At 50.7% G+C, this 23352-nt stretch overlaps 1 protein-coding gene across 1 annotated transcript; it reads right to left on the bottom strand.

Annotated features, from left to right (window-relative positions):
• Positions 1-5688: 5688 nt before the first annotated feature.
• Positions 5689-17316, bottom strand: LOC118698870 (G-protein coupled receptor 83-like). Its single transcript, XM_036402420.2, is given in 7 exon segments — positions 5689-9799; positions 10440-11465; positions 11468-11481; positions 14576-14709; positions 15371-15496; positions 16285-16913; positions 17069-17316. Coding segments are annotated over 5 exon segments (1236 nt in total). The 5' UTR covers positions 16669-16913; positions 17069-17316; the 3' UTR covers positions 5689-9799; positions 10440-10887.
• Positions 17317-23352: the final 6036 nt, after the last annotated feature.

The following is a 23352-nucleotide window of genomic DNA, read 5'->3' as shown; positions in this document are numbered from 1 at the left end:
GGAGCCATCCCAAGACTCGCAGACAGCATCGCTGGGGCTGAGCTGGTGACCTTGCTTTGTCCTCACTGTGTGGCTGGGGCTGCTCTCTGCTGTCCTGCCTGTCACCGGGGTCTCAGCAGGAGCCGGTGCTGTGGTGGTCACCAGCAAGTGGCACTGTTACCCCACTGCCTGCTGCCCCCTCCCAGACCCCACAGAATTCTCCTTTATCTGACCACGGTACCTCAAAGAAGCCAGTGCCCTTCTCTAGGAAGGCAGATCTCCCCCACACCCCAGGGAGCAATAGCTGCTGGTGTTTTCTTTCCCTGTTTAAAGATGTTGGGGCTTGAACACACCCAGGATGTGCTCAGATAAACAAAGGCATGGGCAGTTGGAGCTGGACCTGGCACTTTCCCTCACTGCTTGTTTCTTCAACAGTCCAAGGTCGTTTTATTGCTCTTTGCTCCCCAAGACCTACAGCGTTGAACTTTGAGCCATGTGGGGCCAGGATTAGTCAGACTCTTGCTGCACTCTTGGACTGTTGGGGAGTGTTGCTATAGCACACACAGCCTGGGGCCAGGGATTTCCTGTTTGAGGCTTTTCTGTGGCAGGGAGAGTGCTGGGTTTAATCACCTCGCAAAATCCAATAAATATTTAATCCCTCTGTGGACATAGTCACTTCCAGTGGGAAGGAAAATAACTTCACCCACTGCCTCTGAGTAAGAGCCTCCCTGCAGCTCAGCTTGCTGGCCCTGGCTTTGAAGTTGGAACTGGACTGTGCAGCTTGTCCTGTGTGCTCTGTGTCACCAGTGCCACCAGCGTGTGGTCACTTGGAGTGCACAGAGCAGTGGCAGCCAGGCAGGATGGCAGAGCTCCTGTCACACGGCAGTGTGAGGAGCAGGAGATGGGCAGGAAGGGCTGTTAAATTAGAGCTGTGGGTGATGGGGACATGCCACAGGTGTGTGCTGCAAATCTCTTCACGTGCTGGGCAGCTCCATTAGTGTGCCACAGTGGGGCTCTGGGCCAAGGAAATGAAGTGAGGATTTAGTTCATTTGTTAAGGGGTTTTTCTCACTTTTTATAAAGAAATCAACCTCATTTTCTTCATAGCTTTTAAAGTAAACTTATTTTTCAATTGTTTGACGTCTGAGCAATATTACTTGTACTCAAAACTCACCCCCTGCCTCGAGGGTGCAGCACAGAGGGTGTGTGCTGTGCTGGCTGTGGGTATGGGCCATGCCCCAGCCCCTGCCCCACTGGTGCTGCCCCTCGGGCCCTGGCTGTGTCACAGGGTGTGCTGTCTCAGCACAGGCTGGCAGGACTGGTTTTCTGTGTGTTTGAACTGTTCTGGGTTCCCCCTCAGAGCCTCACCTGTGGTGTCAGTGCAGGTCTCACTGGCTGGTGCTCCAGCAGGGCTGGACACTGCACAGGAGCCCTGCAGGACGCGGCTTTTCAGCAGTGAGGCTCCCCCAGCTCCCAGCCAAAGGCTGCTCCCCACTCTCACTGTGCTCTTGGCAGGCACCTTCCTTCAGCTGCGGTGACAAAACCAGCTGTGTTTACAAGGGCCAAAAGTTCAACAGGTAGCCTTTAGCCCACCCTAAAACCACTTGGCCAGGCTGCCTCGAGCCCAGCCAGAGCCCTCAGGGAACCATGAGAGCCTTGAAAAGAGGGAAATGCTGTGACTCAGTCATCAGAAGAACAGTGATCCCTGAGCAGGGAACTGCTTCACTGGGGAACCAATGGACTTGATACTTGACTTTTGCTTTTTAATAGTATTTTCAACATAGTACATAGAATGTAAGGTAGGGAAATTCCTGTAGTGCTGGATCTCACGTCACAGCCTCAGGAAGCCATTTGTGCCAAGCTGGCATGGCTCACAGAGAGGTGAAAGAAATCAAATAACTCTGAAATCTGTGCAAACTTGAGCTAGGACTGAACAGTGGAAGCACTCCAGTGCAGTGGGGTTATTTTTTCACAAGTGATTGGTTTCCACACCAGTCTTGCCTGGAAGTCTGATTTGCAGAGGAATTTGTATGATAAGTTTAAATCTAGCCCTGTTCTGGGAAGCTCTTAAGCATAGACTTAAAATAGGCACATACTTCACTGTTGTTAAAGTGTTTATTCTGGTGAACAATTGGTGAACATCCCTCGGGTGCTGTTCCTGAACAGGGGGCTCATGAGAGCTCTCCCTCCAATGTGCTTTTACAGAAATAGCAATACTGAAGAAAACTTGGTGTTACTGATCTGGGCACACTTGTTGGAAGAGTCTGCAAGTGTTGGGGGGAGATACCCCCTCTGTGTTGGATTATTTAATACTTCAGACTCTGGTGCTTTTCAAAAAAAACAAATCACTACATTTCTGTAGCCATGGTTTACCCAAGGGAATATGTGTTGTTTTTTATGTAGATGTTATTTTTCTTTAAGGTTACGAATAGGTTATTTATATTTTTGTAAATTCTGTGCCATTACCGTTGTAATTCTGCTGTAGCATTATTTCTGTTGGGTTTGGGGTGTTGTCTGTGTTCAAATCAAGCAGAAGCTGAAGCTCCTGCCCCCTGTTAGTGGCAGGGGGTTGGTCCCTCACATTCCTCCAGACCTGGTGCTCTTGAGTGATGTGTGTTTGTAGTTCAATAAATTTTGGAGCCAGACACGGTGATGCTTGGTGAGTTTTGATTTCTCTCAGCATTGCTGTGGGCCCCCTGCCCCACCTGCTGGTGGGGGCTGAAGCTGAGGGGCCAGGGGGGCTGGGAGGGGGCTGGCCCTGTCTGGCAGGGCAGGCAGGGCTGCTCAGAGATGCGGCAGCAGCCGAGGGCATCAGCCTCAGCCCCAGAGTGGGAAGGGGCAGGAGGGGCTGCAGCGGGTGGTGCTGGGTGGGGTGGCCATGGTTCTGTGCCTGCTCCCACCACGGGCATCAGTTTTAGTTTTTCCATGGGTTTTACGTTCCCCAGAGTGGCCAGGTCTCAGGTGTTGCTCACTGCATGGCCTGGGGTCAGGGGGAGCAGAGACCCCTCAACGATGCCCAAGGAATTCCCATTCCCAAAGCTTCACTGAGGAACAGCTGCTGTTTAACCTTGGTAATTACAGAGCTCGTTAAGCCTATTCATGCTCTTCTACTGGTATGTTTAAAACAATTATTAGCATCGAGGGTGTTTTCTGTTCTAATGAAAGCTGTGATATTTGTCCCAGCTCTGGCAGGCTCCCCGAGTGCCTGCAGCTCATCCTGCCCGTGAGGATCCCCATGCAGTGCTGTGTCTGCAGCCCTGGCTGCCTCTGTCATGCCACAGCTATGGACAGCACAGCCTCTGCAGTCAGGGCCCACAAGAACCACTCATCCACCACCAAACACAAAGCCATGGCAGAGGTGGAGGTACTCAGCACCCACAGTTTCCAAAGAAGCCTTTTCTGAGCAGGGTGTGGTGCCTGGAGCCTGCTGGCACAGGGGCTGTTCACGGTGCAGCCCAGGTGTTCCCAGGGTGCCCAATCTCACCACAGTCTGCCAGGGTTTCCTTTGGGCTGAGATGACCTGGATTAAGAGCAATGTTTTGTTAAAACACTGCTTGAAATTCTGTAGTTACAGGGAGAGGATGGCTGCCCTTTTCTGTGCAGGAGAGGGTAAGCACACAGTCCTCAGGGGCGTCTGAGCTGCAGCATTCAGCGAGAAAAGGGCAGGAATGAGACTGACAGCTCTGGAGTGGTCTGGTAAACAGCTTCCCTGCTTTCACCCTTCATTTCCTTGCCTAACCATAACCAGGAGGCTCACCAGTGAAGAAACCTTAAACACCTGCCCTCCATGTGCCCCTGGCCCCTGCACAGGGGCTGGGGGACAGGCAGATAAAATTCCATTGCTAAAACTGAAGACTGAAATCCATTAGAGAGACATGAATTTCCATACCCAAGTTCCTTTCCTTCTCCACTTTCCTTCCCCACAGGTGGTGTTTTCACTGTTTCTTCTCTGATTTTCTCATTCCGTATTTCCCCCAGGCTTCCCCTGCACACTCAGTTCTTACCTCATTGTGTCTCTGCAGGACACGAGGGCAATCACAAGCAAAGGAAAACACACATTTCACAGCACATTATTGAAGTGGATGTGTTTGCCAGGAGGCAGAAATCTGTTGTTCTTCTGTCTTCCACATTCACCTTCCCAACCTGTCAGTTCCCTCCCAGGGGCTTTCAGAAGGCAGCTGAAAAGCTGCACAGTGCAGGACTGGGGCACAGCTCCAGGCTGCTGGGTGCCTGTGCAGGGACTGCCACCATCGCCCTCAGTGGGCAAAACAGCCACCAGACCCGGAGGAACTGGGCTTGGGGGATGCTTGGGGGAACATTAATGAGAGCAAACCATCTCATCTAGGACCAAACTGTGAGCAACATCCACCACGAAACAAAACTAAACAAAAAAGGCCTTATTCTTTTTATTGGCAGCAGATGTTCATTTCTAAGGGGAAACAAATCCAGCTCCAATGCCAGAGCTGTGCTGGAGGCAAAAAAACACTGTCTTTGGGGACAACCTGATGCCAATAATTATTATTATCCTTCAAAAATACATTATCATCCCAAATGAAATTGCTATATTCCTGCCCCAAGCCCTGGTGGTAAATGAGGTTTTTGAGCCTGGCCAGGCTGTTTCTCCATGACAATTAATGGGAGCTCAAAGCCTGGGTGCTGGGCTGGTTTGCCTTCCAATGCAGCAGCAATAGGGATGGAATTTTAGCAAAATAAAGTGTTTTTACAACCCCTTAAATACCTCTTCACACTCCCCCTCATTCTCCTCAGAGCTGGCCTGAAGGAACTACAGGCTTACAAATAAATACCCCAAACAAGTACAATAACAACAGAGCCGATGTCCATCATTCCCTACCTCCTAGAGTTCATATTCACACGTCAGAGCAAGGAGCACACAATGCCCCAGGTCTGTGCCCTGGCCATCTCCAAGGTCAGACCCCAGGCTGGGGCTCCCATCTTGCCCCAGCCCCAGGACATCTCCAGTGAGAGCAGGTGGGCTGGGAGCTGCTCTGCTCCATGGTTTTATGCTGGTCCTGTCCAGAGGGTCTTGCCAAAGATCTGCCCCACACCCTCTGCCCTGGGCAGCAACAGGGCTGTGCTGCTGCCCTGTGGCACCTGTGCCATGGAAAGGCATCAGAAATGGCAGCTGGGCGTGCAGAGTGTGTGTGTGGACACAAACACATCAATACAGACAGAAATGGAATGGGGGAAAGGCTCCTGTCCCCACTCTGTGCAGGGAGGGGGAGCAGAGAATGGGTTAGCAATGCTCAACACTGCAGACAGGAAAATGGACCCTTGTCCTACCTTCCCCCTCAATCCCTCCTTCCTTCACAGTGACCAGGAGAAACAAAGGCAAAACAAACAATTTGACAGCTTGGTTTCACAAAGAAGCTGAGAATTAGTCAAGTGGTGAAGATGTTCCCATTTATAGCTGAAATGCCTGAACATGTTGCTAAATATTCATGGTCTTTATTACTTCTGCTAATCATAACAGTTCTCCTGAAGAATGAGTATCCCTACATCCTGCCCTGCAAGCTGTGCAAGACAGCAAAATACTTATATTCTCCTGAATATTACTAATAATACTTATATTCTCCTGCCTTTTATAAAGGCAAAGGAAGGCAAGTTAGTGTAATTCTGTTAAATAAAACACAGAGTGTGTCAAATTTAATGAAGGGAGAAAAATTCATATCCTGCCATAGAAACATGAAAATAAAGAGGAAAGGGGCACTGCAATAAAGACTTTATTTGGAGTGCAGCCATTGCCATCTCCATGAGGGAACAGTCAGGATCAGTCACTGTTCCTCAACACGAGCAACTGGTGGGTTTAATTCCAGAACAGGGTGGGAAATGGAGACAAACACTTCAATAACTGAACTGTGAAGAAGAGTTCAGGAATGACGATGTACTGTGAAAGTAAAACTGTAATGCTAAAAACTAAAATTCAATTCCTTTCCAGCCTTTAGGAGAGACTTGGTTTATTAACCTGAATGTGAAAGGTCAGAGCAGTGTATCATAGTTCAGAAGCAAATTAAACTGTCCAAAACAGCCCAGAGCCACCCAGCCTACTGCAACTCCCCACTGATGGAACAGTGGTAAATCCATCATGGAAGTGATCCAGGCACTCCTTGTGATCTGAATTCTGCCATCTTTGGCATGTATTACCAGTAAAAGGTCAAAATAAGCTGTGGAAGGAGCAGGAAGCTGCAAAATGTTAAGGCCATTGATTAATTGATTGCTTAATTCCTGTGGAAAACTGCCTGAGGCAGGATGTAGCTGCAAAAAAACATTGTCTGTCTCAAAAATAGGAACAAAATCTGCTGCTCTGAAACTTGCTGCCATCATTTTTGTTAGGTATCATAAATTATCTCCTAACAGTACACACAGGCTGGGCACCTGGAATCACACTGATGGTGGTGTTCAGCTGGGCTCCAAGTGTGGACTTGAAATGGAATTGACTTCTGCAGTGCTGTAGGAACAGCAAGAAATGGTCCAAGTGAGGCTTTGAAAATCCCTGTTGTTGCTGTCAGCTGTTGTTTCCACCAACTGCAGATCCCTGCAGAGTGGAAATCCTGGAGACCACCAAGGTCCCACAGCCTGCAGGACACAGCATGGATGGGATGCAAGCATGTGGGAATGATATAGAGGATATAAACCTTTATGCTCTGAAGCCCCATTAATCATGAAGTAATGAGCAGGAATTCCATTAATGGGGACACTCCCTGTACTTGCCCCTTACAGTGTCCCATAAAGCAATTGGGTTTGTCTCCAGCAGATGCATTAGATGATCCATTCATCTGATTTTATAAAGCAATTAGTCTGGTCTCATCTGCCAAGGAGACTTTTATGGGCCTGTCACGGAGAAGTCTCTTCAAGTGACAGACTATTGTGTTGTACAAGCAGACCTGGTTCCTGCAGAGCTCAGCCTGTGGCTTTTGGGGTGTTTATTACTATTTTTGCCCTCTCACGTCTGGCTAAGTGACAGCTGCTCTCCACTTCTACAATTTGGCACTACTGAACTGAGCAGCATCAGCCAGTGTGGGCTGCTGGGGGAGTGAAACATCAATCAAGGACCAAGTGCATTAATTCAGCCCTTTTTACCAGGGCAAACAACAAAACACCAGGGATGGGGGAGCAGGGCAAGAGGTGCTTTTGATCTGCTGCCTGTGGAGGCTCCATGTGAGCTTCTGAGGGAGGGCTGGCTCCAGCTCAGCCCCAGGCACAGCACCCACACCTCTGCCTGCTCTGGCTGCTCCCTCCCAGCACTGCTCAAAGCAGCCTTGGGTACCTGCTGCTGGCCCCCCTGCCCCATCCCATCAGGGACCCCAGAGAACATCAGCCCTGCTGCAGTGCAGAAACCCAACATCTGCAGCACATCTGGGCAAGGAGACACCTCCAACGTACCTGCTCAGCTCAGACTGGGCTGAGCCAAGCTCTGGGAGTGCTCTGGTATCACCTCAGGGGAGCAGTTTGGGAGCAGACCCTGGAACTGGGGTGGGGATCACTGCTGAGCACCGGTGGGACGGGGCAGCTTGTGAAATGCCATTAGTCTGCAAACCAAGCGCTGTCTGCAGCCCATGCCTGGTGCTAAACCTGTCCTCACTTGCTGCTATTCCTGCCTGGGCTCCTGCAAAGCCTGGGAGATCAGACACGTTCCTTTGCCCACCGCAGAGCAGGGGTGGTGCGGGAGGAGGCAGCGGGGGAGAGCCGGCGGGGTCTGTGGGGACAGGTGAGTCCTCTGGGGGGCAGGTGGGCTCTGTGGGGGCTGGTGGCATCCTTGGGGGGCAGGCAGGTTGTCTCCACAGTCAGTGAGAGAGCAGAGCTGTGTTCCTGGCGCCAGGGAGAGCCTTTGCTGCTGCCTGGGGCACAGGGCGGCTGCACATCCTCTCCCACGCGGGAATTCGGGGTGTGCCTTCACATCCAGTCTCCCAGGTAAGGGCCAGGCTCCTTCCTCCCTCTTCCTCCCCTGCTCTGTGATTGACCTAAGATGCTGAGTTACTTCTCAGTGCAGGATGATGGTTTGACACTGGCCCACCTACACCCCAACATCCAGGGCTTAAGCCGGATTTAACTGAGGACATTCCCCCTTATCCCTGCAGCGTGCTTTGGCCAGCCCCTCCATGCTGTTTTCCACTTGAAGAGCTAAGTGATGATAATTGTATTCTGTTTCTCCTTCCTGAGCTAATTTTCTGACTCATTGTGGGGGTTTTTCTGCTAGCTTTTTGTTAATCTAGTTGGCATGTTGTGGTTTCTTTGTTCATTATGTGGTGGGGCTATATAAGAGGATTTGTCTCTGGAATTCAGGTATCCCCTGCGCTGCGTTCCCTGTTATCGTCTTCATCAGCAACTCTGCTGAAGGCACTCTGCTGCATTTGGCATGAGCTAACCTTAATAAATTCGGGCTGTTAATCACTCAGACATGTCTCGCTGGATCTTTGCACGCTGATTTGTGTGTGCTCAAATAGTTTTCCCGGGAGTAGACTTGTGGTGACTCAGTGTTTCAGTCATTTGCCCTCCAAACTCTCCCTCGTGGTTCTGCCTCCCGGGGGGCTTTGCCTGGCTGAGGGCACCGATGGGGAGGGGTGTCCTGATGGCAGAGGATTCTCCTGGCACCCTGCACTCCTGCGGGGTCCCAGGCTGGTGTCTGCAGGCAGCAAAGTGCTCTGCTGCTGCTGCTGCTGCCCCAGCAGCCCTGTCCAGCCAGGGCTGAGCACAGCCTGGCTCCTGTCCCTGGGAGCTCTCCTGGGATCCCGGCGCTGCTCAGGATGACATTTCCACAGGTGCCCGGCGGGATGGAGACAGATTGAGGAATGTTTATAAGGAATGTTTAAGCAGCTATTTACGTGCTGAGTTGACTCAGACCCAGCAGAAGCTGAATTTCAGAGATTCCCTTTTCCAGAGCTTGGCTTGGAGTCCAGCAGAGATGCAGCCTCCTGCCCTCCAGGCACTGATCAAACAACATTCAAGTTACACTTTTTTTATATATATTGTGCATTCTATGTTTGCCTGAGAGCTGCTGGGAGCCAGGGCATCCTCAAGTGATACAACAGGAACCTTGAGGCACTGGATGAAGTGTGTGAAGCTCTGAATCTCACTCAGGCATTGATAATTATCAGTCCAGAGAGCTGAGCCATTACAGAGATTCGATACAGTCAGCTCGTACATCCTGCCCTTTTAGGGGAGAAAAATTCAGCAACGAGGAGATGCTGCGATTGATAGATCCAAGGAAGACCAGCCAGGTTATTTCTGACAGCAAGAGATAGATAACTACAGGGATTAGCAGAAGATCAAGGGAGTGTGGAGAGACCCCTTCTTTGGAGTAAGGGCTTGGACTCCTCCAGAAAAAGGTTATTCAGCCATTTAAAGAAAGAAAGGAAGGAAAACAAACCTAATAAATAGTAAAGACAATACATGGCAGTTTGAGAGCTGCTCACCAAAAGCTAGTGAGGAATGAGGAACAGTAAAAAAAGAAAAGATAGCTTCTTTTACTAATTAAACGAGGCAATGCTTATTAATTAGAGATTATCTTAATGTTTTGAGAAACTCACAGTGATGTTTTTTGACTGAAAACAAACCCTTCTGTACACTGAGGGAGCACAGCACTGGCAACCAGCACAGACAGCTTTGAATTCCCATGTTCAATAATTGTGTGCTCCAAGCAAAGTGCCTCAGGGATGAAGTATTCACCCACTCCTGCTGCCACTCCTCCTCGTGTCCTGCTGTTTTCTTCTGGTGCAGGCACTGCAGTGCACACCCAAAGTGCCCAGCTGGGGTCAAGTGGCCTGAAGCAAGGATCCCTCTCCTTTCTGTCCTTTTCCTTCCCACTGCAAAAATGGAAAATAACAAAAAAGCCCCATAAAAATCAGTCCTTAGTTTCCCTTCTTTGGTCTGGTTTATTCTCCCTTGGGAAGGTGCTGGGAGTGTGTCCTTATTCCCTCAAGCCACCCAGGCCTCCACTGCCTCTCTGGGCTGAAGATCTGTCTGGGCCATCACCAGGGCAGTCCAGGAGCCCCCCAGCAGACACAGCTGCCCTTGGGCTACTGAAATCCATCACCTGGTTTGCACCAACGAGACAGCCCCAGAGTCCTTGGTTGCTCCTCACAGGACATCCCTTCTGGCCCTTTCTTGCCCTCCTGTTGTTTAAATGAGACTTTTACAGCAACTAGCAACAATGCAGAATGATTCCATTCTTCAGTGAGTGAATGCTACAGCCCTGATGAAATATTTTGTGGCCTTTTATAAAGTGCTAGTAGCTCTCTTAACTGAATATATTTATAATAAAAAGAACTTCTCAGTGGACTACATTCATCTGTCATTGTGCCATCTGAGCCTGCAGCCATGGCTCCTGGGGTGCATCCCTGCTCCCCTTGTCTGGGGCTGGCTTCCAGCTGCTGTGGGTGGGACAGAGACAGGGCAGGAGGAGCAGCAGAATCTGAGAGAAAAATTGCTGTCAACAATCCTTACCTCTGCTGGAGGCTTTGCTATACACTAACTGGTGAGGCTCCCTGTGGATGGAGTTCATCTGCATGTCCAAGTCCTTCCTTCAGACACGTGTCATCATGGATTTGTTTCTGCTGCTGTGCAGAGCCCCACATTATGGCACATATTACAGCCAGTGACAGAAACCTGGGTCCACTCCCTCTGATAGCAATAAATGGGAAAACCTGAAAGCAGATCACGATGTCTGAGAAGCTCCATGTCCCCTGTACATATTTCTCCCCCTGGGCCAGCTGCAGTGTGGGTTTTACTGGTGCTGGAGAGCTTGTGTTCCCACCATGCCAAGCAGAGGAGGGGCTATAGTAAGACAAGCCAAAAAATCAGCAGTAAAACAACAGAGCAGCAATGCTGGCTCCTGAGGAGAGCCTGGGAGATGCCCTTTGGTGCCTCCCACAACCAGGTAACTCCCCTCAGCTCACAGGTCCGTGTTGGCCATCGGGAGGTTCCTGGTGGAGCAGCTGGCCTGGGGGGCCAGTCCCTTCCTGCACCTGGCCTGCTCCAGCCACGCCTCACGGCAGGACATGGCCCTGGGTGGCAGTGCCCGCTCCCGAGGCTGTGGCACCCTCTGGCAGACGCAGAGCAGGGAGCGCAGCCCCGCGCGGAAGCTCTCGTTCAGCCAGCAGTAGATGAAGGGGTTGTAGCAGGTGCTGCTCATGGCGAACCAGTGCAGCGCGAAGTAGAGCGAGTTCTTGGTCCTGATGCCCAGACTGGAGATCAGCACCACATAGCAGTTCAGGGGGAACCAGCAGACTGCAAAGACCACCACCACCAGCATCAGCATCTTGATGCTCTTCTTCTTGTTCCTGAGGTGGGTGACATACTGCTGCATGGTGACGTCCCCGATGGCATTGCGCAGCCACAGCTTCTTGGCCAGGCGCATGTAGGTGACCGTGATGATCAGCAGGGGCAGGAGGTAAAGAAGGAGGAAGGTAGACAGGTCCAGATACTTCCAGACTAACTCTGCAGGCTCGGGGAAGTCAGGGAGGCACAGACTCGGACGGTGGCTTCCCTTGAAAACAGGAAATACAGATATGGCACGTGGCCATTGCTGTCCCATGGGTGCTGCTGGCTCGGCAAACCACACTGCCCACAGCCACCTGCTCAGAGGTTCAGTGTGGACAGAGGGAGGACACAGAGCCACAGCTCTGGCATGTCTCTCTCAGGCTGGACCTGCAGCCCCTGCCTTCCATGGCAGCACCCACCCTGCTGTGTCCCCCAGCAGCCAGGACCCCTTGCCCTGCCACAGCCCCCAGCACAGGATCCCTCAGCCAGAGCCACTGCAGCAGCTCTAAGCCAAAGCTGTTCTAGAGGGGAGGGAAGGGCTGGAGGCTGTGAGAAAGCCTCAAAGGCATGACAAGCCCACCTCACTTCCCTTCCCTACCTACCACTCCCTTGCCATCAGCTCCTACAACCTTCCTGCTACCTCTTAAAACTGGTGTGATGATTATTCACTTGGCTCCAGTTGAACCACTGACAATGAACTAACAAAAGAAAGTGTAACTATACACAACAACTCATTTTAACAACCTCTCACACCTGTCCCATCCCATCCAGCCCCAGGATCTGGGTGTGTTCCACTGCCTGGCCAGCACTGGCTCTCATCCCATCACCCTTCACTGCACCGTGTGTCCCCTCCACACCCTGCAGCTGGTGTAATGGAATTTATTTCCAGTGGATGTTTTCTCCTTTTCTTTCTTTTCCCCTCTCTTTTTCTTTCTCATATTCCATTTTACTGTTCTCTCTTCATCCCTTGTTCTCCTCTATTCAGCGCAGATTTTAGCTCCCATCAAGCTGTACTATTCACTGCAGTATTGATTAATATCTTTAATATCCTGTTTTCAACTGCTGGAGCTGCCTTTTGTGCCACAAATAGGAGGTTGCTGAGAACAGGCAGCTGGAGCAGGGGATGAGGTCAGAGCAGTGACAATGGGTCCACTGAGTACAGAGGACCTGGAGATGCCACTCGAGATGGGAACTGACGCAGAAGGGAGAATCGTCTTTTCTGAACTGCAGTCTTGGCTTTTCCTCCCCTGGATCTGGCACAGGGGAGCTGCCTAAGGGGATCTGACAGGACAGTGTTTTGGTGAATTCTGATATAACCAGGGACTCAGATGGCTGCTGTGCAGTGCAGCCAGAGATGGATGTTGGTGGAGCCCCTGTTTCCCATCCCAGAACCCTAACCACTCCCTGGTAGCAATCCCAGGAGCCCTGACCCTGCAGGAGCTATTACAAGCAATATTACAACTGTGATTTTTTTTTTCAATGGAAAGCAGGGACAGGAATAGCATGTCCTGGAAGTCCTTATATTGCTGAGCTGCCTCATGCCAGCACAGGGCTCAGTTTCCTCTGGCCATGCCAAAGGATGAGCAGAGACAGGTGCCCCGAAACAAATCGTAGGGTTCCTTCATTCATGAGCAATTCACTCCCTAATCCCCAAGCACAGCTGCAGAGCAATGCAAGCACAGAGTAACCCTGCCCTGTGTTTACAGTCTGCACAGCTATGGGTATGATATCCCCTGGCTATGTCAGCCACATCAGGCACAAGCACAGGGCTGTGAAGCCCCCATCCCACTTCCAGCTCTTGCAGCCCCTCAGACACCAAAACAGTGACAGCCTAGGCAGGCACTCACACCCCCCTGCCTCATCAACAGGAGGGATCTGGCTGGGCTGCAGGAAATTAGATTTGTCCTTTCTACAAAAGGTCAATGTCTACAATAGAAATCTCATTCCTGCTGCCTGTCAGTGTCTTCTTGCCCCACTCCCTGGGATGCTGATCTCAGCCTGAAAATACAGGTCATGGTAAGATTATCCCCTTGGCCTCAAGGCTGGCATTCCTGCGAAGGGCAGCACCAGCAGCATGACACCTGCCACAAAAATCCCACTTGGGTACTGTTACAGACTGTTTTCTAGACAAGAGAGGTCACAGCAATGCCACAGGCTGGTGGGGACAGGAGGGACAGAACAGGTTGGGTACCACAGAGGAAAGGACTGCAAGGGAAAAGAGCCCCAGAGTTTGGGTTTTGTATTTCTCCCTGGCAGAGGGTGACAGCAGAGACAAGTGCCATTGCTGGGCCTTTTGTGAGGATTTTGCTCACAAATTTCTGCTTTTAATTTTTTTTTCTTTTTCTTTCTTTCCCTCTACATTAGAACTTTCTCTTTTTTTCTGGTATTTCACTCCTTATGTTGATGTGAAACTTCACTTCCTCTGCAGTCATTGTGTTCAGCCAAGCAAAGAGTTCCCTTTCCTGAGGAGAGGCACCATGGCACACCAGGACAGCTCAGGTTCCTGCCAAAGCACTGGTCCCTCACCTGTCCCACACTGGTCCCCCACAGCCCCGCTTCATGAAGAATGTATGTTCTCTATGTTTTCCTCATTAGTGTAACACTGGACAGAAGAACCTCAAGCTTCAGGGAAGGCTGGTCCTGCTTTGTAAATCCACATGGATGAAATACAGGGAAGTCACAACCTGAGACTCAATGTAGGAAATCCTGGGGAAGAGGGATCAGTAAACCAGGGTGGTCCCCTGCTCCTGCTCCTGCAGAGCCTTGGTGATGTCAGCACAGGTATTACCAACAGGAAGTTTATTTTCTTTCTTTTTGAAACTGCAGTTTGACTCTCTCTCTCCTCCCTGCCTGGCTGAGTTGGATGGGCTTGGTCTTGCTGGGTCTGAGGAGCTGAGCAGGCAAAAGGAGGGAAGAGGAAAGTCCCTCAGGAGAAAGTTGCCTTCTCAGGACAGAGCCTCTCCTGGCAAGGCCATGGCACTGGAGGAGGTGTGTGTTGCCAGCAGCTGTGCCCCAGCCAGGCTGTGCCTGGGACTGCCCCAGCACGTGGCTGGGAGTGGGACCCAGAGCCTCATCTGGGCACGCAGGAGGTGGTGAGAGCGAACCCTGGACAGCAGGCCAGGCACAGTGCAGGCCAGGCAGCTCTTCCACAGCCCCAGCCTCTGCTGGCAGAAGTGGGATGTCACCCATACAGCAACTGCCTCTCATCCCACATCACCCATCCCGTGCCTGGGACGCTCAGGTGTCCTCCCTGCTGAGCAAGGCGCTGTACAAGGGCTGCCAGACCTCCACACGCTCCCTGGGAAGGGGAGATCACTCACCTGTAGTTATACTGGAAAAGCTTTTGATAGACAGCATGGGGCAGGGAGAAACAGGTTGCCATCAGCCAGATGACAGAGATGCTCAGAGCTCCCTTTGTCAGGGACATCCTCTGCTTCAGTGGGTTCAGGATGACCTGCAACAGAGACTCATCATGACTCCTCCCACAGGAGGAAGCAAAAGCCCTCACAGCCCACAAGAGGAGTGGGCAGTTTGTGACATAACCTAACACAGCTAATGATAGGAAAATGACAGCCATGATTAGGAAAATGTCCTGTTCATTAGAGTGACCTGGAAAATGGGAAACGTTGAACTTCTCAGTCTGCTCAGAAGAGCTTTCAAACTTTATCCTCAATCTTGTTATGTGAGAACTGTTTTCCTTAAGCTAGAGGTCACATTAGGTCAAAAAAAAACAAAGGAAGATATCTACCCAAGTGTCTTCACTCAAGGGTATGTTTTTTTATTCTATATGAACTACATAAGAAATGTCTCTTGTTCCAGCTGGGCCTGTGAAGCTGAGCTTTCCTCCCCTCTGCTGAGGCAGAAATTCACCTCTCATGAAATTTTCTTTGTTAGATCTTTAAGCTGATAAAATCTGATAGTCTGGAACTTACTATTTGACAATAGCACATGAAAGGGGAGTGATTGCTGGGGACAAGCACAAGGCCTGGGCTGTCCTTGCTGCCCTGCACTGGACACAGACCCAGCATTTGTCATGGCCAGGGACAGAAAATCTTATCATAGCTCAAGACTCCTCCCAGAGCCTTGGAGGAAGAGGGGGGGGCAGGCAGTGTCACCTGGTGCCTGTCGAGGGCGATGGCTGTCAGGGTCAGTGTGGACACGTGGAGGGAGCAGTACTGCACAAAGCGGCTGATGTGGCACATGGCCTTCCCAAAAATCCACGTGCTGTTCACAAAGCGGACCTGAGGGGAAACAACAGCTCATCAGCCAGAAAATGTGCTGAAAACAAATCCATGGGGGTCTGGTTTGTGTTCCAATAACTCCTGCAGCTGGAACCTGAGCTGGCTCAGGGGGTCTGGCTGGTTGGGCAGCTTCACCTGGAACTTACAGAAAGATCAGCTATCCTGGTCTCTGCAACACCTTCACAGAAGAGTTTATAAGGTCAAGCCCCACTGATTATGAAGTGGTGATGCCATAGCCCTCCTGGCCAGTTCTACAGACATTGTGAACAGTGGTAAAAACTTTTTATTACACTAACAACTACATTCAGAAAAGGTGGACCAAGGTTTGATATCAACCCCACTGTCAGATTTGGAGAGCTTTCATTGAAGCCTTTATCCAGCTGGCATCTCTGAAATGCTTGACTGTTTTCTTCCAGTCACCCAGTATGACTGGCATTCAGACTGTTGCGACCCACTAAGGGACTCTCTAGTGCTCTGCTGCATGAACATTAAAAACACAGGAACTTGTTCTCATTCCCCAAGAAGCTCTTGCTGGGATTTGTTAGCACACACTGTGATAGACTTTGGAGTTTCTAGGAGTTACAGAGTCTAACAGAGCAACAGAGAGCCCACAGGTTGCTCAACAGTGTTTTACTTGCCTGGCAGAGTTATCAGTTAGGCTTGGTGGTGTTGGGTTCCCACCTCAGCCCTAGGAGAGAGTGCATGGAAAGCCTATGACCACCAGGCAGAGCTCTGGTGGGTGGGAGACTCCTGTCCTGCTTGAAGGGACAGCAAGACCAGCTACTTACCAAGGTGAAAGGTGTGTTGAGCAGCGTGATCATGATGTCTGACACTGCCAGGTTGACGATGAAGAGGCTGGTGGCTGAGTGCATCTTCTTGTTCTTCAGCACCACGTGGCACACCAGCATGTTCCCAAAGAGAGACATGATGATAATGACCGAGTAGGCCACGATTAGCAGCGCTTTCACTGTTGGCTTCTGGGACTCTGGCTCATATTTAGCCAGCTCAGCAAATTTCTCCCACTCAACAATGCGGCTCTCTGTCCAGTTGAAGATGCTCCTGTTCGTTGTGTGGTAGATGGACATGAGTTTGGCCAGGGAAGAGTAATGGTCAAACTCCTCAAGAAACCCTGTCCCCTGTGACCTGGATGGCTGGAGCAGTGAGTGAAGCATGCTAGGTCAGCCCCAGTCTTCCCTGCTGGGGCGCAGAACCAGTGGTGTGTCAGAAAGGGGCTGGTTTGGGACCACACACTCTCTCACACAGCAGGAAGAGCAAGAACTTCACAGGTGAGCTCTGGGCTCAAGCAGGCTGCCTGACCATCTCGTGCTGCTGTCGCAGGAACTTCTTCCCAATGCAGAAACGTTCACCTTCTGCTCTAAACAAATCCAAAGACGTCTCTCCAGCAACGATCTGAATTCTGAATAGAAACCAACACTTCACTTCCTGGATCAGACAGGTCTGTATGTGACACTGCATACATCACAGCATGATTACACCCCAGCCACAAGGAGAAACCAAACTCCCCGCCCTTACCCCCCTCCCTAACTCCTACCCTTACCCCCTCTCACTTACCTCGCACTGCCCGGCCCTGTTTGTTCCCGACTGTGCCCGGTCCTGAGGGGCAGCAGCGGCTCCTCCGGCTCCTGCGCTGGACACTCCGCACCGCACACACTCCACTCTGAACACACCCTGCACCGCACACTCCACACAACCTGCACCGCACACACTCCACTCTCAACACACCCTGCACCGCACACCCTGCACCGCACACACGCCACTCTGAACACACCCTGCACCGCACACTCCACACACCCCGCACCGCACACTGCCCGCACCGCACACTGCCCGCACCGCACTCCGCACCGCACACACCCCGCGCACCTTGCACACCCCTCTCACCGCGCACCCTGCACCCCTCTCGCCGCACCCCGCACCGCACACACCCCGCGCACCTTGCACACCCTCTCACCCCTCTCACCGCGCACTCTCCGCCCCGCACCGCGCACCCCCGGCCCTCCCGCACGTGCCGCCGGCGGGGCCGGAGCCGCCGCTCGGGGCGGGACTCGGGGGCGGAGCTGCTCCATTCATAAATCGGCACGGGCGGGGCCCCGGGAGTCGTTACCGGGGCCAATCCGTGCCGCCGGTCCCCGCGCGCACCCGCACCCGCCGCTGTCTCGGTACCCACAGGGGCTGCTGCAGGGATGGCAACCACGATGGCAACCGGGCACGGAGCTTCCCTTTCCCTACCTTAAAGGGAAAAGGGGAAAACCATCCTCACAAACCTCTCCCGGCCCGAATCTTTGCGGAAAGGCTCCCGGTAGAGTTTCAGCGCTCGTTTTTTGATAAGTGTTTTTCTCACGGCTGGGTCACTCTCGACAGGTGCTGACACAGAAGACAGTTTAGGTTTCAAAGACTTTAGGCAACATATTTTTAAAAGAGATAATATCATATTTCTCATTTTGCATTCCATATGTGTCACTTATTCCTTATAGATATATATCTAAAGGGTTTTTTTCCCCCCGTCCGTTTCCAGTCACCTGCATGATCTCCTTCCTCTGTCCATGTCCATGCTGTGGCCAGGCCATGCAAGGACTAAGGCAGGGCAGTAGCTACAGGATGGGGAAAACATGGGAGGGACATGGGACACAGGACATAGAGAATGCACCTCTTGCCAGACTCCAAATTCTGCTTCTGAGTAAAAAGGTCCCATGCTGACATGAGAAGCCAAGAATTCACTTTCAATGTCAGTGTGGGGTTTAACAGCTCAGTGCAGTTCAATAAACAGCTATCCTGTGTGTTCTAATGATAAGAACACTTATATTTTCCAAATTATCTATTTTTTCCTGATTCCAGTTAATAACGCATTTTAAAATGTTGTTCACAAGCCTGATGTCTCTCCTGGTACCTGGCATTTGTAACCTCTATCAGGGCATATAAACCACGATGACAGGTACAATATTAGATTTTTCCTAGCTTTGGGGGCTATTTGCCATGGAGCAAACTGAGCATTCCAGCTTGCACTGTGTCAGCCACAGGCTCTTGGAGAGACTAATGAAGATCTTCCTGCCAAATAGTAGAAAAATAGTCCAGATGAAGAGAGGAGGAAAGATTTGTATATTTGGTGTGTATTTCCAAATGTGTTCTTTGCTCAGAATTTTGTATTTATGGATTCACAGGTCTAAGAGATGCACCAGTCCCTGACTGTGACAGAGCTCCAGCTGCTTTCAGCAGAAGCAGAATGAGCTTTGCAGTTGCTCTCTGGAGTTGCTTTCTTGCCTGAGGGCTACAGAAAAGACACACTGGATGTTTATTACCACTATAGCAAGATGATCTGGGAGGTTTCTGCTATTTTCTAGTCCCCCTGAAGCCATTCTCACTGTGGCTGTGAGGTTCTTGTGCATCCAAAGAGCAGTTTCATTATCCTCCCATGCTGTTCTGGCTGGCACACATTGTCACTGGCTTTAGAGCTGCAAGCTCAGTAGAGGAGAGCTGTGAGTTTAGTCTAATCATATTTCCAGCAAAATCCCAGGCAGGTTAGCTTTCCCCAGGTGCAAATTATCAAACTAGAGTATGTGCTACAGCCTCCTGAAACAGTCAGGCCCTCACTGGTGAAGGAGTTAAGATTTGATCCCTTACAGAGTAATAATCCCAACCAGCCTCTTGTGCCTTGGACCCCTGATGGAGCTGCCAGCCCCATGTGTTCCATGTCATTAGACAAGTCTCTGGTTGATGTTCCTCTGGTTCTTATCTGTCAGAAAACACTTCAGGAGCAGGAATGGTTGTATTGTGGAATAAAATTGTTAGTTTCCTCCCTGTCCTTCTTGAGCAAAATTCCAGTTACCTGCCTGTCTCTGAGGAGGCTGAATGCAGGAGGTATTAAAGGCATTCAGTGCCTTTCATTCTTGTGTCTTACTCTTAAATGTCAGAAGGTCCTTTTGTTTTGTGGAGGGCTGGATTCCCTCTGGACAGAAAAATAATAAAAGTGCAGATACACAGGCACCAGAGGCTTTGGAACTGAGGAGCTGCAGAACTCCTCCTTTTGCCCTCAGACATTGATGTCTGTTAAATTTTAGGTCACAGAAAGTGTAGCTGAGTCCCTGGAATATTAATTACCAAGCTTTACATTGCATGTGCTACCAATATGCACAGCCCAGACACGTGTTACAGCCCAGCTCGGGTTCACAGGAGGTGGCAGCAGGGTGAGAGCTTTGGGACCAGGCACTTCCACCTGAGCCTGCCTCTCTGAGAGCTTCTGGAACCTTCCTCCCACCAGAGCTTTCAGCAGCCCCACAGGCTCCTCTCACCTGGCATGAACACACCAGATTTCTAAACAATGGACATTGCACGTCTAAAACAGAAACTGCAACCAAATTTTAAACTCATATTCCAACTTAAATCAAATTAAAATTCAGGAGGCAGGAACTGGGAAGTGCAAATAGTCGTCCATGATAACCAAAGCTGAATTTCCCCAGGGTCAGAGTGTGTTCTGGCATCAATTGCCACTGATATGGGAACAGTGCTTCATGTGCATTAGGTCAGGCCAGAGCCTGCTTTTATCATGGGCTCTGACTGGCTCTGAGATTCAGCACAGGCGAGTGGGTGGAGGGGCACCTTGTACAAAATGGGCTTCAAAAGGAGAAATAAGAAAAGAGCAACAATGGCATAGCAATGGAAATTGATGTCCTGTGAACAGTTACAATTTAGAATTCATTATTCAAAATACAAATGGCAATTGCATAATAGCTACTAATAATGCAGCTTCAGGGTAGTTAGAAAAGAAAAGCTTTATAATGGATTTGATAGTCCTTGAGGTTCAGCTGTAAGGTTTGGGTGACAGAACAAAGAGAACTACCATTGTATCTGTCTATTACAATCTACCATTGTAACTGTGCCCCCTCCCCACTCTGATGGCCTTTGTCTAGCGGCCCACTGGGGCTGGATCTTCAGACTTTTTTTTTCTTCTCCCTGGAAAAACATCATACAGAATGACTGATAGCACACCCAATTCCTGTCTGATTGCTGGCCCCCTGATTTTCAATGGGATGTGAAACCCTAGCAGGTAATAGTAACAGCCAGCTCCTACCTGTGCTGTCCTACCAGCTCTGAGTGCTCCAGCCTGGCCATGGCTTGGGCCATCAAAGTCTGCCCTTTGGTTTGGTGCAGCCATCTGTGTGGGAATTCAACCCATCAGTTCCATTGTCCTTTGCTGGGGTGAACCCTCAGCTTCAGAACCCTCTGAGCCTTGAACACTCTGTACAGTGTTTTCTTTTTAGGAGGTGGTTCTCCTCCCTCTGTGTGGTAGTCAAGACAGAAAAACAACAAACAAACAAACAAACAAAACCCAATAAAATCCTGTTTTCCTTAACAGAAAGCTCTTTGGTAATGAAAGGGTCTTGACAAAGAGTGGGAGGGGTAAGTCACTCTCTGTGTGTGGTGTGCATGGGGGCTGTTATCAGGGATATTAATTCCCTCATCCCTGCCTGCAGCTCACTCTGCAGGGGCACCAGGCAGAGCTTCTTTGAGGTATAGGAACAGTGAGCAGAGGTACAGGAACAGTGAGCAGAGACACCCCCACATCCAGGTGGGACCACGTGCACCCACACTCACACCCCCACTGCACTGAGCTCACAAGGAGCCTTTTCACTTTGATGAACAGTTCAAAACTCACACACCTCTCCCAGGGTCTGAGCCCAGCCCCTGTGTGAGCACAGCACTGGTTTGAGGCCAGAGAGCTGCAGCTCTGCAAGCAGGGCTTCGTCAGAGCAGCTTCCCTTCAGAGGTATCTGGAGTGGAGGCCAGCAGCTGTCAGACACTGCACAGACCCTGTCACAAGCTCAGGAAAGAGCTGGATATGTTTGACAAGGTGAGGAAGACTCAGGAGGCACCCTCCCCTGTGCTGTACATCCCCTGGCTTTTAAGAAATGCCGTCCTGGAATGGCTCATTATCTCTGTCCCCTTCCAAGACCAAATTAATTTAAAGCACGATAGGTTTGCTGAGATGACTCACACACCAAAGGAAGGGAGGAATGAAGACAGGACTTTAAAAGTCTTGGTACAATATACATTTACTTCAAAACTCTGTCCTTTGTACAGCTCTGACCAAAGGAAGAGATTGACCAAGGCTGAAATTGCCTGATCCAGCAAGGGCCAGTCATGCAGAGGCTGATGGCAGCTGTAGCATCCTGCTGAGAGATTCTATCTGGGGACAAATCCAGATATGTTCTATCTGGGGACAAGTCACACACCAGGGCCCTGATTCAGGGACCTCACTGTGTGGCAAATATCTGTGTGTAGCTGTGGAGGGATGTGTCAGCTCAGAAAGCCCCTGAGCTGTGGAGCTCTGGTGAAAGCTCCATCCCTCCCTCAGCTGGAAGGATCCCTCATGGATCCCGGGAAGGATCCCCCAGGATCCATGTGTTTGCCCAGTTCTGGGTTTGGGAGGAATGGTTCAGCCAGCAGCAGCATTGGTGACAGGCACCTTCCTGTGTCACCCCCTGGCTGCCCCAGCCAGGGGGTGCAGCTCTGCCACACAGCCCAGGGCAGCCAGGACTCAGGAGCAGCTCAGCCAGAGCATGGAGGGTGCTGAGGCTCTGCCGGATTCCTGAGCAGCAGAGCAACCACGGGCACCAGCAGCTGATGGTGAGGGGCACTGTGGGCAGGAGTCTCTGCAAAGCTGAGCTGCAGGGTCCCAGCAGGCTGCCAAAGTCCATCACTCTGGGTTTGCAAATTCGTGGAAGAAGGAGCACAAACAGCCAGGAAAGGAGGGGCAGTTCTGACAGACACTTGTGCTGAAGCATTTAAAACTTAATTTTCAGCTCATTCAGTTAAAAGAGGTTGTGAAATTACAGCAATAAAATCTGAAGAGCATAATCCAATTGGCACTTTCCAGGGAGGTCTAAAGAGTTCAAACACAAAAGTAGTGATTATCTTGCTCTTAAATTATAAGCTAAACTACTTTACCACCAAAGGAACAAAAGATGGCCAGTAGGGCATCTTTCTTGAAAGGGGCTCCGGGGGCAATCCTGGTTATTTTACATCCAAATTCCCTTCCAAGCAGCCTGCAAAAAAAAAAAAAAAAAAAAAAACGGATTAATACATACTGGAGAAATGTGATTTATTGGAGCATGCAGACACATACATGTCAGAGAAATGACCCCCTTGCTGGAAGGAGGCACCTTGGATAAAGAGGGCCTCTCCTTTTGGATCCCTAGGAGCATTTCCACTGGTTTCCCCTGCAAAAGCTCTTGAAGAGGCTGATGTGGGTGGGAGGGTGGGCACAGGGCAGCCTTGAGGATGGACAAACCCAGCAGAGAGTGACTGGCTGCCTCTCTGCCTGCAAAGGACACACAGATGGCTACAGGACAACTTCAGGGAACTGCAACAAAGAGGAATGGCTGGACAGGTTTAGAATGAAAGGGGCATTTCTCACTGCTCTGAAAAACTGGGGAGTGCTGGGATTGCTCAGGCAGCTCCCTGTGCAGCCCCACGCTGCCCCTCTGCCCCTGGAGCAGCCAGACAGCACGGGGGTGACTCACCAAAGTCTGGCACTGCAGATAATTGGAGCCTCCAAACTCAGTGTCAGGAGCTCAACAAGAGCACTGAGCACTGAGCTCTGGCCCTAGGATCAAGCAGCACAAAGATTTCCAGGGCCACTCGGAGACTTAGATTTCTGTAACAACTGTAGACAAGGCAGGAATTTTCCATTTCTTTACTTACTGGTCCAGAATTCTAAGCAACCCAGGCAAGAAATGAACACACAAACCAGCCAGCCAGCATATGGCTGCAGAACACTGCCAGCCAGCATCTCTGCTCCCAGCTGCAATTATCCAGCAAAACACGTTACCTGTGCCAGCTCT

The sequence above is a fragment of the Molothrus ater genome, chromosome 14 (assembly GCF_012460135.2).
Source record: "Molothrus ater isolate BHLD 08-10-18 breed brown headed cowbird chromosome 14, BPBGC_Mater_1.1, whole genome shotgun sequence".
NCBI classification, from domain to species: Eukaryota; Metazoa; Chordata; class Aves; order Passeriformes; family Icteridae; genus Molothrus; species Molothrus ater.
The sequence above is the reverse complement of the archived record's forward strand: the minus strand, read 5'-3'. Positions and strand labels throughout refer to the sequence as shown.